Below are 11,246 nucleotides of genomic sequence, written 5' to 3'. Positions count from 1 at the left end.
CTCAAGTCTGTAGTACGTCTGCATAGCACGAAAGCGAATGCAATGGGCTTGTGCGCAGCCGACTTGAGATATCCTGGCTCGCACGAGTTTCATCGTCACGCTCTGCATGACCATGTGCATAAAGCCATCGAGGACTTGGATGTACTGGGCTTACAATTGCGCTCGTTTGAGACCGACCTCACGACGTTTGGCTTGCTTGGCCTCGAGCTCGTCTGCACCACATTCTCTCAGTGACACGGCTAATCTCCGTAGACAACCCATACCTTCTTTAGCACGTGTAGCTATCTCCGGCTTGGTCAAAAAGAACAAATTACCCCGCTGAAGGTACGCTTGCTAGCGCACCGTCAGTCAGGTCGACTCCAAATCGATGGGCAATGTTGGAACGACCACGTACTCTACGAGGCTTCATGGAGTCGAGTTCCGCCAGCGCCACCTTGATGCTCTGGATCTATACACACGTCAGAATAGCATTTCTTGTCAACATGCACATCCAGAGCAGCTCACGTCTGCATCCAACGCCTTCGCATCCAGCGCCAATTTCCCTGCGAACGCTCCGTCCATGTCGAGACTCTGCCTGAGAAGTTTTCATTGGATTGAAGTCAACCAATCGGGCATTCGAATTTTATCCGGACAATTGGCCAAATCTTTCTCGAGGCAAACGGCGGGATGCTGCTTCGCGACGACAAGGTCAAGATCACGCTGACACTCAACCCAAGCATCGCGTCATCGTTGCTGGTGTTCATATGCACGGCGTTGACGGCTATGCTGGTCTGCTTGGCGTGTCGATGTCTGCGGAAGGCGAAGACGCCTTCAATTGTAGACTACACGCGTGGAGCGGTTCGCCATCAGCGCACCATGGCACCGGCCGACCAACATGAGTATACACATCCGTTCTTGGGGCCTCCAGATTACGAGCAGCCGTATGACGAGCAAGGGCCACCAGCCTACCACGAATTGCCTTCAGCACCGCCGCTCGAATAACCCTTCATGGAACGTTGTCACGACTTTTGGATAACCCTCGCGTCATGACACGATAGCACTTGATTGTATCGTCGACGCACTGACAGTCCCCTCTTTGCAACTCTGTACATGTGGACTCTACCATTGCTAAAGGGATACCATGTCAAAAATGTCCCCGTTCGTGCACCGCACGCCCTGGAAACACGTGCAACTTGAGCACCTCATCAAATTCTGCCGCTGGGCCATATATGTGGAACCTGCGACTAATTAGCATGACAATTCCCAATGCGCCATACACAGTAACAAGACACCGAACGCAGCAGGTCGCAGTGCTAGGACGGCCTGCTCTGCCATTATCGAAGGAATATTATTTGAGATTGCAGATTTGTGATTTTCAGTGTATTTTTTTCCAAAATGTCGTGAATATATTTGAAAGCCGTGTTCAATGTGAATGAAATTCGTGAAAATATTTGAAGAGCCATGTTGAACGTAAATGAAGGTACTTTATAGAATTCGCTGGAGGTTGAGCAGTTGTTTTAAATGAATCGTTTATAAATCAATTGGCGCAAGTTTAGTGCACCAACGACCACCGACGCGGCAGAGGAACCACCAGCGATGGCCCCGCAGACCGTACCCATGGCCGCGGTGCCCGTTGCTGCGACGATGGAACCTCTTGAGGTCGATGTGTCTACTGCTGCTGCTTCTTCATCATTGCAATCGGTTTTGGTTCGATCCCATCGGTTTGCAGTGTACGAATACGAATGCCTTGTCCAATGCTTCCGCATCCCATCCGCGCCGTCGACCAGTGCGTTCCTCATGGTGACGTACTCGCTTGGGTTGGTCGTATGTTTTGGCGCGTATGCATACGTCCTAGAGCGTCTCACGATCGACGGCAACGGACCGAACGAATTCATCATCATGCTCGTGTGTTGTGTCGTGTACGCGCTCCTGTCGTACATTGGCAAGGTCCTCGCGCGGGAGCAGCACGTGGACACCGCGCCATGGTATGTATTCGTCCTCTTGTCTTTCACCACGTTCAGCTCGACCTTTCTCTCGACGTACTCGCTGCGCTATGTGTCGTACATCTTGCGCGTCCTCGGCAAGACTTGCAAACCAATTCCGATCATGGCGATTGGCCTGGCACTCGGTAAACGATACCCCGTTCGAAAATACGCAAGCGTCGCCATGGTCACGATCGGCGCCATGCTGTTCTTCATCTACCAGTCGAAGTCGGCTTCCCGCCATCACAATATTCAGAGCGCCGCACCGACGGTCGCCGTGGTGGACGGCGACGCATCCGACGCCGCGATCGCAACCATGAATGCTGAAATTGGCGCGTTGCTACTGCTCGTGTCGCTCTTTTTCGACGGCGCGACGGGGGCGTTGGAGGAAAAGTTCATGACGCAGTATCAAATGGGGCCGTTTACAATGATGCACCGAATCAACGTCGTCTCAACTTTGCTCTCCGCCGTCCTCATCGTCGCGACCTCCCAAGAGATGGCCCTCGTCCACGTTCTCGACAACTTTGCTGTCAGCCGGGACCTCCTCTTCTTGGGAGTGTCTGGCGGAGCCGGCCAAATGTTCATCTTCCTCATGATCTCGCGCTTCGGTGCGCTCATGACAAGCGTTGCTGGCACCGCGCGCAAGATCTTGACGTTGTGTGTGTCAATTCTGGCATTTGGTCACGTCCTCACGGGGATGCAGTACGTCGGGCTGGCTGTCGCCGTTGCCGGCATGTGCGTGAACCTGCTACGGGGATCAAAGCCACAACAGCCCCACACTCTGAACACAGAGGAGACAAAAGGATTTCTCGAAGAAACAGACGACAGCGGCGATGAACAGCACAATATCGACGACGCCCAGCCGCCGTCGTCGTCCAAAGTAGTGTTTCCAGACGTCCGCGACAGTCTCGCGCCGAAGGATGAGCCGTACGGCATGGCCATCGATATTGCCTTTCGGGCAACCACTTCTGTCTAACTTAATCCGATTGTTTATCAACACGGCGAGGTCTCTCAGCCATGGGTGACTGCAACGTAGTCACCCAACTCGACTCGTTGGCATGGCACAACGGAGGGCTGTGATGGAGGCACGAATCGCTTGGAGAGAGCGCCATGGATGTCTTCCTTTGGCGAATCGACACTGTCAATGTCCCGAGATGCAGATCGCCAGCCGATGGGCTTACCCGCACGCACGCATGAAGCACGTCTGTCCTCGATTCTCTAGACTTGATCTGTCGTCAGCACGCTTTTTTCGGGGAATAAAAGCACTGCGACGCAGATTCGTTTCAACCACGTCGACTCGTCGGAGGAATCCACGTTCCTGGCCTTGCGCCAACTGCACTGGGGACAAATGCGCACGAGGTAGCCCTCCACGCGGCGACAGCTCATGACGTGCGCTGCAGCCCTCAATCGAAAAGTGATGTGCCTTAGATTTGCTATTATATCGACAAGACGCCCAAAAGCATTTCGATGTCTGTATATTCTGACAAGAGGACAGGTGACTGCTACATCAAGCGCGGTCAGTCGGCGGTGCCGTACGTGGTCGGGATGAAATGCAGGATGCCATCGGTCGTGCGCCTGGGGCCTCGCCACGACTTGTGCACCATCAAAAAGACAAACAGGCTTCCAAAAACAAACGCGCCGACCGTTGCCATCACTTCTAGCGCATAATGCTCGGCATACAGCTTCACGTCGCTGACATTGTCTTGCTTCAGTTGACTGTTGCGCACGGCGATGCCCACAAGAGTCCACAGCGCGACGGCGGCAAACGGCACGTCGCCGACGCCGATCAAAATGATCGTGTTTGCTAAGACCCACATGCCGCACCAAAAGACGTAGATCGGCATGTAGTGGATTCCAAACTCCTCGAGCAACATGTTGAGCGCGATCGTGGCGGCGGCGCATGTCCATGCCCAGTAGATCGTGAACGGCACACGAATGCACCAATAGTCTCCGCGGGACTTGGACTCGTACAGATAGTTCGCATTGAAACTGGACAAGATGGACGTAACGAGGATCGGCTGAATGTGGCTCTCAACGTACAAGTACGCGCCAAACAAGACGATCCACGAGACGAGGATGGGGACGAACGATAGCCGCGTGTACCCCGTAACAAACAGCTCCATCCACAACGTCGAGCACACACTGCTCACGATGAATAGCCCATGCAGCACCGAGATCGACGACTCGAGTTCCACACTCGGGTAGAACCATTCGCGCCCCACAAACACAATCAGCCCCACGTAGATGACGCCCCAGATCGAGAAGCTCAAATCCATGGGGGTCAACAGGTTCGGCGTACGGTGGGACGCCTCTCGAATGTCTCCTGCGATGGCATGAACCGCGCTGCGCCACAGGAACACCGCCAGCGCCACGATTGCGCACGCTCGCAACACTCTCGTAGTCGACATTGCGAAAATGCCAACCGTCGTGCTGCATAAAACGTGGCAGTAATACTAATAGTAAGGCCGTTGTCTCCATCATCTCTAGTAGATACTATCCCATGCCCATAGGCTGGTTCAGAACATCTCGAGCAACGAGCGAGCTGAGGTCATGGCGTCGCGCCATCCACGAACGGAGAGAGCACACAGAGGAGGTGAAGACTTGGACGCTTCGAATGCATGCCTGGACCCGTCCGTTACTACCTCTAGTAGGTCTTCCAATGGTACGGTAACTTGCAAAGATATGCAACGCGATCGTCGTTCGTGCAGGCGGTGTATACGAATTTCGAGAGAACGGACCGGCCGCAGTGGGATTCGGAAATTATCTTGAAATTTGCATGGTCGAATATGTTGAGTTCGGCGGGAGATGAAAGGCCATGGAAACGGCGTTCTTATTGGTCCAAATCTCACGATATCGACGGCACTACTACTACTACTACTACTACTACTTTCAGCACGAACATGTCGGGTGCTACTAGACACTGGTATCGACCAGCGCTACCAACAACACCAGATCGCCAGCAGCGCCCACAGGGACGGACGTCGTGAGACCGCGAGGCGGTGTCTGCCGCGATACAATCTGTCCAATATGTGGACGCGCCGTTTCTTGGGTGTATTCGTGTCAGGGCCGTTTCGTTCACACACATATCCGTCCCCATGCCAGTTACAGAACCGTTTCACGAGGTGAAACGCCGGTCGCTTTGGCCGATCAGATGTCAGGGCGAGAACGCCAACGAGCTGCAGCGAAGTCGACAGCAGTGCTCTCTGCGCTACGTGGGGAATGTGCAACTGGGGAACCAACAACTGCACTGTGAGGAAACTGCGACGTCAGGTATTGCCACGTTGCTCGCACATCCGCTCGTTCGACTCGATGCCCCAACCGTTCGTGATGCGAACAATGGCAGCACCTTCATCACAATGTGCGTTGGTTTGTCGTGTGAATTCGGTCGTGTCCTCCTGAAGTGTCGCCTTGGTCCTCTGCTCCTCAACCCATCGACTTGACGTGGAGAATGCACGCCGAGGCTGATGGAGTTTTACATATTGTGTGCGTTCGGGACTTCATGCAACGTCGTCCGTCGTTCCCACACACGCAGCGTTACAGGGAGACCGAATCTCTCGTGCTTCACGGACCATGCAGTTGCTATATTGAATGAGGATAATCTACTTGAGATTGGCGTATTTCGAGTGGGATTTCTTGCCCTTCTTGGTTTTCTTCGCGTCAGGTTGGGCAGCAGCGCCACCGTCGTCGCCTGTTCGCTTTTTGATCTTTTTTACTTGCACCGACTTGAGGTCAGCGACGTCCTTTTCTTCGAGGGCGGCGGCCCAGTCGTCGTCGTTGCCACGAACGGCGTACTTTTGCAAGTTGAGCGACTCGAGGAGTTCCTTTTGCTTGAGCGAGTTGATCGCTTGCACCTTGCCGTCGGCCAAGTCTTCTTCCAATGTTTCGGCCGTCGGCGCCATCGACTTGACTTGCTTCGGGACCGCCATCGTGGACGCAATGTCCGCTTCCAAGATGGACTGGAACGCCGTGCTAAACTTGCGCACGGCCTTGTTGAACAGCGCAAGCACTTGGTTCGACGGCACGTTGAGTTCCGTCGTCAGCACGTCCACGTTTTGGTGCTGCAACCCGATGCTCATCAAGATCGCTCGTTGCAAGTACGACAGCGTGGTTTCCGGCAGCCGATTCAAAAAGTACAAGCGCGCGACAAGCGGGACCAAGTCGACAATCATGTGGTAGTCCACCATGTTCTTGGCATACGACTGCAGCCGCTTGATGTCGAAGGGGGTGAGCGTGATTTGGAGCTCAGATGCCGGGATCAACCCGGTCGCGGCGCGTTGAAGGTCGCCATCGCCAGTCGCGCCACCCTCCGTGAGCAAACTGAGCGCCAACGTCACGGGTAGCGATCGAAACTCATAAGCCAACAGGGACACGAACCGGCGCTTGGCATCCGCGACGAACTCGTGCAGCCAACCATTCGCAGGCGACGCGGGGAGGTCGCTGCAGTTGAGCGCGTGGAGCATGATTGTAGTGTGCTCGCCCGTGAGCGCATTCGCAGTTTGGCGAATGTACACCGACTTGAACCCGGCACGGTTCCAGAACGTGTACAACGGGAGCGTCAGCCCAAACGACGTGCCAAACCAGTGAAGGCGCTCCGCCGGGCGGTCCGTGAGCGGCAAGAGTAGGGGTGGCAGCTTCTTGCGGGGTTTGACCTTTTCACTGCGCAGTTGGTTTTCGTCGTCCGAGTAGTCGTCATCGTCCTTGTCGTCCTTCTTGTTGTCGTCGTTGGCGCTGTCCGTTGCCATGTCGCCTTGGTAATATTTGGTCAAGAGCGAAATCGCACGCGAACCATACCCCATGCCTGGTCCACCGCAGCAACTTGCTCAGCAACGACGTTGTTCCTGGAGGTTGGTCACGTACCAGTGGCATCGGGATGGGTCGCAATGCGAACGACACGCGCACCAGACAACGTTGCGAATTCGTTGTCTTGGAATTGCTGAGCAACGGTCCACGGAATCAAGTCCCCGCTCGCGCGTTGGCCACGAGAGAGCTGGGCTTGGACAGATTCTTTCGAAATTTCGCCTTCGAGAGCCACTTGAACGACGCATAGCACATCTGGCAGCTGGCCCTACAAACCACCACCACGAGCTTCAGGGATCGGTTTATCCCAAACGAAAGCACGGCACTTACGGCGTTGCCTTGGCCTTCGGCTTGCGGTCCAAGGAGCACAAAAATGTGATGGGCTGGGGCGTCGCTGAGCAATTGAAGGTCGTTCGGTTGGTTCTTGTAATGCGATGCGACATACAGCGCCATCAGGCGTTGCAAAAAACTCTCAGACAACTTGTGGTAAGAAAAGAGCGAGTCGCGGTCGACGTAGTACAGCTCGCAGTCGCGGGGGTGGGGAGTGCCGCCGACAATGCGAGGGGTCGAGCACGTCAAGCACAGCAAGTCGTTGAGCCACTTTTCAACGGAATCGTCCGAGGCATAACGGATCGGGATGTCCAAGTTGATTTCGCGGAGGACACGGCCACCTCCACCGCCCTGTCCACCGAGCTGAGCATGCGCAGCCGAGCTCGCCGCCTGCCAACGCTCTTCGTGGAGCTTGCGCTCGCCCTTTCGAGTCTTGTTGTCACCGTGGATGGCAGAGGCCGCTTGCCGCGCGGCTGCCGCGGCAGATCCCTGCTGTTCGCGCAACTTTTGGATCAACTTGAGCGACAGTGATCGACCCGTTCCTTCATACCCGTTGATCGTCGAAGACATGAAGACCAAGTACGGTCCCAAGAGCTGTTTCACCACCGGTAGAGGGATTGCAGCAGCCTCATCAATTGCCAGAAGTTCGGCCTGGGCTAGCTTTTCATGGTGCGTCGGCTGGATGTACTGGATTGTCTGACGATGCTCGCGGAAGATGTTGACTCGCACGACAGCGTGGTTGAACTCGGGGTTGGTACTTTGAATAATTTCGTAGTCCAAGTGCTCCTTGTATTTGAGGGCGTCCAGCCCCTTGAACACAAAGTCAAACACCGTGCCCAAGTTTTCCGGTGACGGCGCGGTGACGAAAATGTTGCTGTAGCCGTACGCAACCGCCGCGGCCAACGCCATGCCGAGGGCGGCTGACTTGCCGCGCCCGCGCCCAGCCGTCAGTGCGACGGTCGACCGCAGTGTCTTCTCTGCAATTGCTTCCACAAACGTGAGAACTGCCTTCGCCTGGTCCATCGTGCGCGACTCGGCCACGAGCGCACCCACTGGCTGCGTGTCCTTGAGGGATTCCTTCAAGTCGAGGAGCTCTTGCTGCGCTGGGGTAACATCGTTCTCGACGGGTGGCAACGCTTCGATGTTGCGGGCGTGCTTGGAGATAGGCAGCACGTTTAGTTCGTCGTCCAGGACGAGGCACTTGTCGCACGAGCTCAAGGAAAGGATAAAGCGCTCATTGAAGCGCGCGACAACGTCCTGATGCGCTTCCGTTCGGAACCGCGCATGGACATCCATCGTCATCGTATATAGCTTCTTGAGCGACGTCATCGTGCGCAGGAGCAGAACGACAACCCCCCCGCCTTCAACGGTTTCAATCGTGCGCGCCAAAATATTGGGTGTGACGGCTTCAAAGTCTTGCAACACACACATGCCGAACGTTTGCCCGAGGATTTTTTGGGTTTCCTTGTAGTAGCACCACCGAATGTCCGTGGACGAGATGAAGAGCTCGAACGGGTCGTCCTGGTTGGCGTCGTACAGCCCGCGGGACATTTGCTTTTTGATTTGCTTCATGCGTTTTTGCTTGTGCGTGGAGAACCCGAGTTCCTTCTTGTAACACCACAGGACTTTCGGCCGCGCCTTCACGACCGTCTTGCTCAGGATGTAGTGGAGGTTCACGACCTGGTCTTTCCCATGATCGCCAACAAGCACAAAGAATGACCGGTGGTTCGTCTTGACGCAGTTTTCGATCAGCGTGCGCACGCGCGCGTCTACCTTCTTCTTGACCATGTTGCGCCTTGAAGAAAGATGCTGGAACGACCAATGAAGACCGCGGACCAATCAAACGCCATGGTCCACCCACACGCCCACCGTCCAGTGACCCAGTATAAAACTCAAAGTTCTTTTCGATTGCATTCCAGTGACCCAGAATATGTGAATCTCGATCGCGTTATCCGGACTACTTGACCGCGACCTTACAAGATACAACGTCGTTCCACCAGGGATGATCAACCGCGACGGAGCATCATTTGCCTCGGCAAGTGCCTATCATGGACCCGTCGATGGCACCCGAAAGCGCCAGTGTTCAACACTGAACATCGTGGCTGTGCTAAATACGCCAGAGGAACCTTGCACGCGTGTCAGTTGCAGCGATCGACATCTGGGCAGTGCCAGTCTCCTCCTTGCCATGCTAGTCGTAGGAGTCGTTCACTGGATCGAAGGTCGTTGGTACATCGTTCATATGTGCTTTTGTCTCGGCACGACGCTTTGTTGCCTTGGGAATATCTTGCAAGACTCGAGCAAAGCGCCGACGCGCTACGGCCCGCACCACCAACGTTTTAAATGCCGTCATCCACGTCGACTTCGGTTGCGATACAAACTTCGTTAGCTGAGCCAGACGAACTTTCCGTGCATGATCGGGAAGACAAGGGATCACGCGTTGCTGGAAACATAGTCGTTGGGCTGCAATCGTTAGCTTGAGCTTGCGCCGACGACCCATCCAACGTTGAAAGGCAGATCGGATGGTGGTGCTCCAAGGAGCGGCGGACAGAATCGGCGTCATCTTGGCCATTCGCAGGCACTGCACAAACGCAGGAACGCGACGGATGACGAGCTCGGAGTAATTGCGCCGGCGCACGCGATGCTTCAAAAAGACTAACACGGACTGAAAGGCTGGGCGATGCGACGCCAGCACTGCCACCGTGCGAACCTTCAGTTCGTACCAGGCGACTTGGACGTCCCATTCAAATATTGTGCCACAATAGCAAGTGATCGTACTGCACCCGTCCCCTTTGACAAGCACGAGATGGCACTGAGGGCACTGCGCCATCTCTTCCATGTCGGGCGGGTTTGCATTGCAAAACGAGTCTTCGTGGTGGCCTTGCTGTTTGCAATCAAAGCACACGTCAGCGCTGCAGCACAGAGTCGTTTGGTACGGATTCCACTTGGACATTGCGAGAAAGAGCGACACACGGCGCTCCGGGTCAAACACAAACCTCATCAGCTTCTGCGCGAAGTCGACCGAGCTGGTGATGCCAGGGATGCGCTGAAGCAACTCGAGGAATGGTGTGGCGGGCAAGTCGTGATTGCAGTATCGATAGCACGCGGAAACAAGGGTGTCTACGTGCTCAGCATGGCATTCGAGGAGCTCGTCCGGCCAATCATTCCATTGATTCTTGTCGTCGATGGCTGCATCTGCGGTTGGGGTGGACGGGAGCAAGTTGGATGGATCGTGGCATTCAGGACACAGCAGCTCACAAGAGCCTTCCACGCGATAGCGAAACGAAAGGACTTGTCGAGCGACCGCCGCGCTCTCACCCGTGTGCTGGATTGCCTTGATTACACGCAGCAAGTTGAGCGGTCGGATGCAGAGTGGGCATTTCATCCGGGACAAGATGCCGCGGGGGGCAGATCCAGCGCACGACTTTAAATACGACGACATGCAGTGCATGCACATAGCCCCGTTGCACGATTCGTGGCATATTTGGACCATCGCGTCCTCCGACGGCACGGAGTCGAAACAGACCTGGCACTCCACCAGCGTCTCGATCGTTTCCGCGCCATCCATTGCGCCTGTTCCTGGCGACGCCTGTGCACAGTTGGGCTCACTCATAGGTTCAAGAAATGGCTCCTCTGGCACCGCCGTCGTAGCGCTTGCCATCGTTGCCGAAGCGACTGAAATGAATTGTGGAGGGCACGGCAGCAGCGTCGAGCTCCCCAAGTGTTGTGGCTACCTCAACTTGTATTCACTTCAACTTGATCCTGTCCTCGGTAAACCTGGTTTTAAGGATCAGGTGTGATCCTTGGGAGGCTTTCATACTAAGTTAAGAGAAAGCGTGGAGAGAGGACAAGTAGAAAGATGTCACAAAAGTCAGGTTTTATTCGAGGCAACACTCTCGGCACCATCATTCATTCACTTCGATCCACTTTTCACAAAGCGCGACAGCCACAAGGACCTGCCGACCGCAAGCGACAGCGAGGCGCACGATGCATGGGCTCGTGTGGACAACCAGAAGTTTCTCTTGGGAGATGGTGCATTCATGGCCACCCATTCAAGTCGCAAAACGTCCCAGCGTTGACGTCATGTTCGGCGTCGTCTTTGACGTGACCACGAATCGTCCATACAAGCCGACGTCACAACGCTCGAATGTACATGCAATG

General features: G+C 55.2%; 7 protein-coding genes across 7 annotated transcripts; 2 read left to right on the top strand and 5 right to left on the bottom strand.

The window, feature by feature from the left end:
• Positions 1–150: 150 nt before the first annotated feature.
• H310_06525 (hypothetical protein) lies at positions 151–561 on the bottom strand (the record flags this gene model as incomplete). The annotated part of the gene is made up of 4 exons (XM_008871633.1): positions 151–212; positions 264–333; positions 395–448; positions 505–561. The coding sequence occupies 4 exons, from the start codon at positions 559–561 to the stop codon at positions 151–153; spliced, it is 243 nt and encodes an 80-aa protein (XP_008869855.1).
• An 82-nt stretch (positions 562–643) lies between these two features.
• On the top strand, positions 644–1,195 carry H310_06524 (hypothetical protein). The gene has a single exon (XM_008871632.1). It carries the CDS (start codon positions 667–669, stop codon positions 979–981), a length of 315 nt encoding a protein of 104 aa, XP_008869854.1. The 5' UTR covers positions 644–666; the 3' UTR covers positions 982–1,195.
• A 329-nt stretch (positions 1,196–1,524) lies between these two features.
• Positions 1,525–2,963, top strand: H310_06523 (hypothetical protein). The gene has a single exon (XM_008871631.1). The coding sequence runs from the start codon at positions 1,576–1,578 to the stop codon at positions 2,935–2,937; it is 1,362 nt and encodes a 453-aa protein (XP_008869853.1). The 5' UTR covers positions 1,525–1,575; the 3' UTR covers positions 2,938–2,963.
• Positions 2,964–3,368: 405 nt separating this feature from the next.
• On the bottom strand, positions 3,369–4,369 carry H310_06522 (hypothetical protein; the record flags this gene model as incomplete). Its single annotated transcript, XM_008871630.1, has 1 exon — positions 3,369–4,369. One exon carries the CDS (start codon positions 4,367–4,369, stop codon positions 3,479–3,481), a length of 891 nt encoding a protein of 296 aa, XP_008869852.1. The 3' UTR covers positions 3,369–3,478.
• A 1,191-nt stretch (positions 4,370–5,560) lies between these two features.
• Positions 5,561–6,757, bottom strand: H310_06521 (hypothetical protein; the record flags this gene model as incomplete). Its single annotated transcript, XM_008871629.1, has 1 exon — positions 5,561–6,757. One exon carries the CDS (start codon positions 6,755–6,757, stop codon positions 5,561–5,563), a length of 1,197 nt encoding a protein of 398 aa, XP_008869851.1.
• A 53-nt stretch (positions 6,758–6,810) lies between these two features.
• H310_06520 (hypothetical protein) lies at positions 6,811–8,876 on the bottom strand (the record flags this gene model as incomplete). The annotated part of the gene is made up of 2 exons (XM_008871628.1): positions 6,811–7,026; positions 7,089–8,876. The coding sequence occupies 2 exons, from the start codon at positions 8,874–8,876 to the stop codon at positions 6,811–6,813; spliced, it is 2,004 nt and encodes a 667-aa protein (XP_008869850.1).
• A 400-nt stretch (positions 8,877–9,276) lies between these two features.
• Positions 9,277–10,653, bottom strand: H310_06519 (hypothetical protein; the record flags this gene model as incomplete). The annotated part of the gene is made up of 1 exon (XM_008871627.1): positions 9,277–10,653. One exon carries the CDS (start codon positions 10,651–10,653, stop codon positions 9,277–9,279), a length of 1,377 nt encoding a protein of 458 aa, XP_008869849.1.
• Between the last annotated feature and the right edge of the window lie 593 nt (positions 10,654–11,246).

This window comes from Aphanomyces invadans (assembly GCF_000520115.1).
Source record: "Aphanomyces invadans strain NJM9701 unplaced genomic scaffold supercont1.11, whole genome shotgun sequence".
NCBI classification, from domain to species: Eukaryota; Oomycota; class Saprolegniomycetes; order Saprolegniales; family Verrucalvaceae; genus Aphanomyces; species Aphanomyces invadans.
Note: the sequence above shows the minus strand (reverse complement) of the source record. Positions and strands in the feature narration are given on the sequence as shown.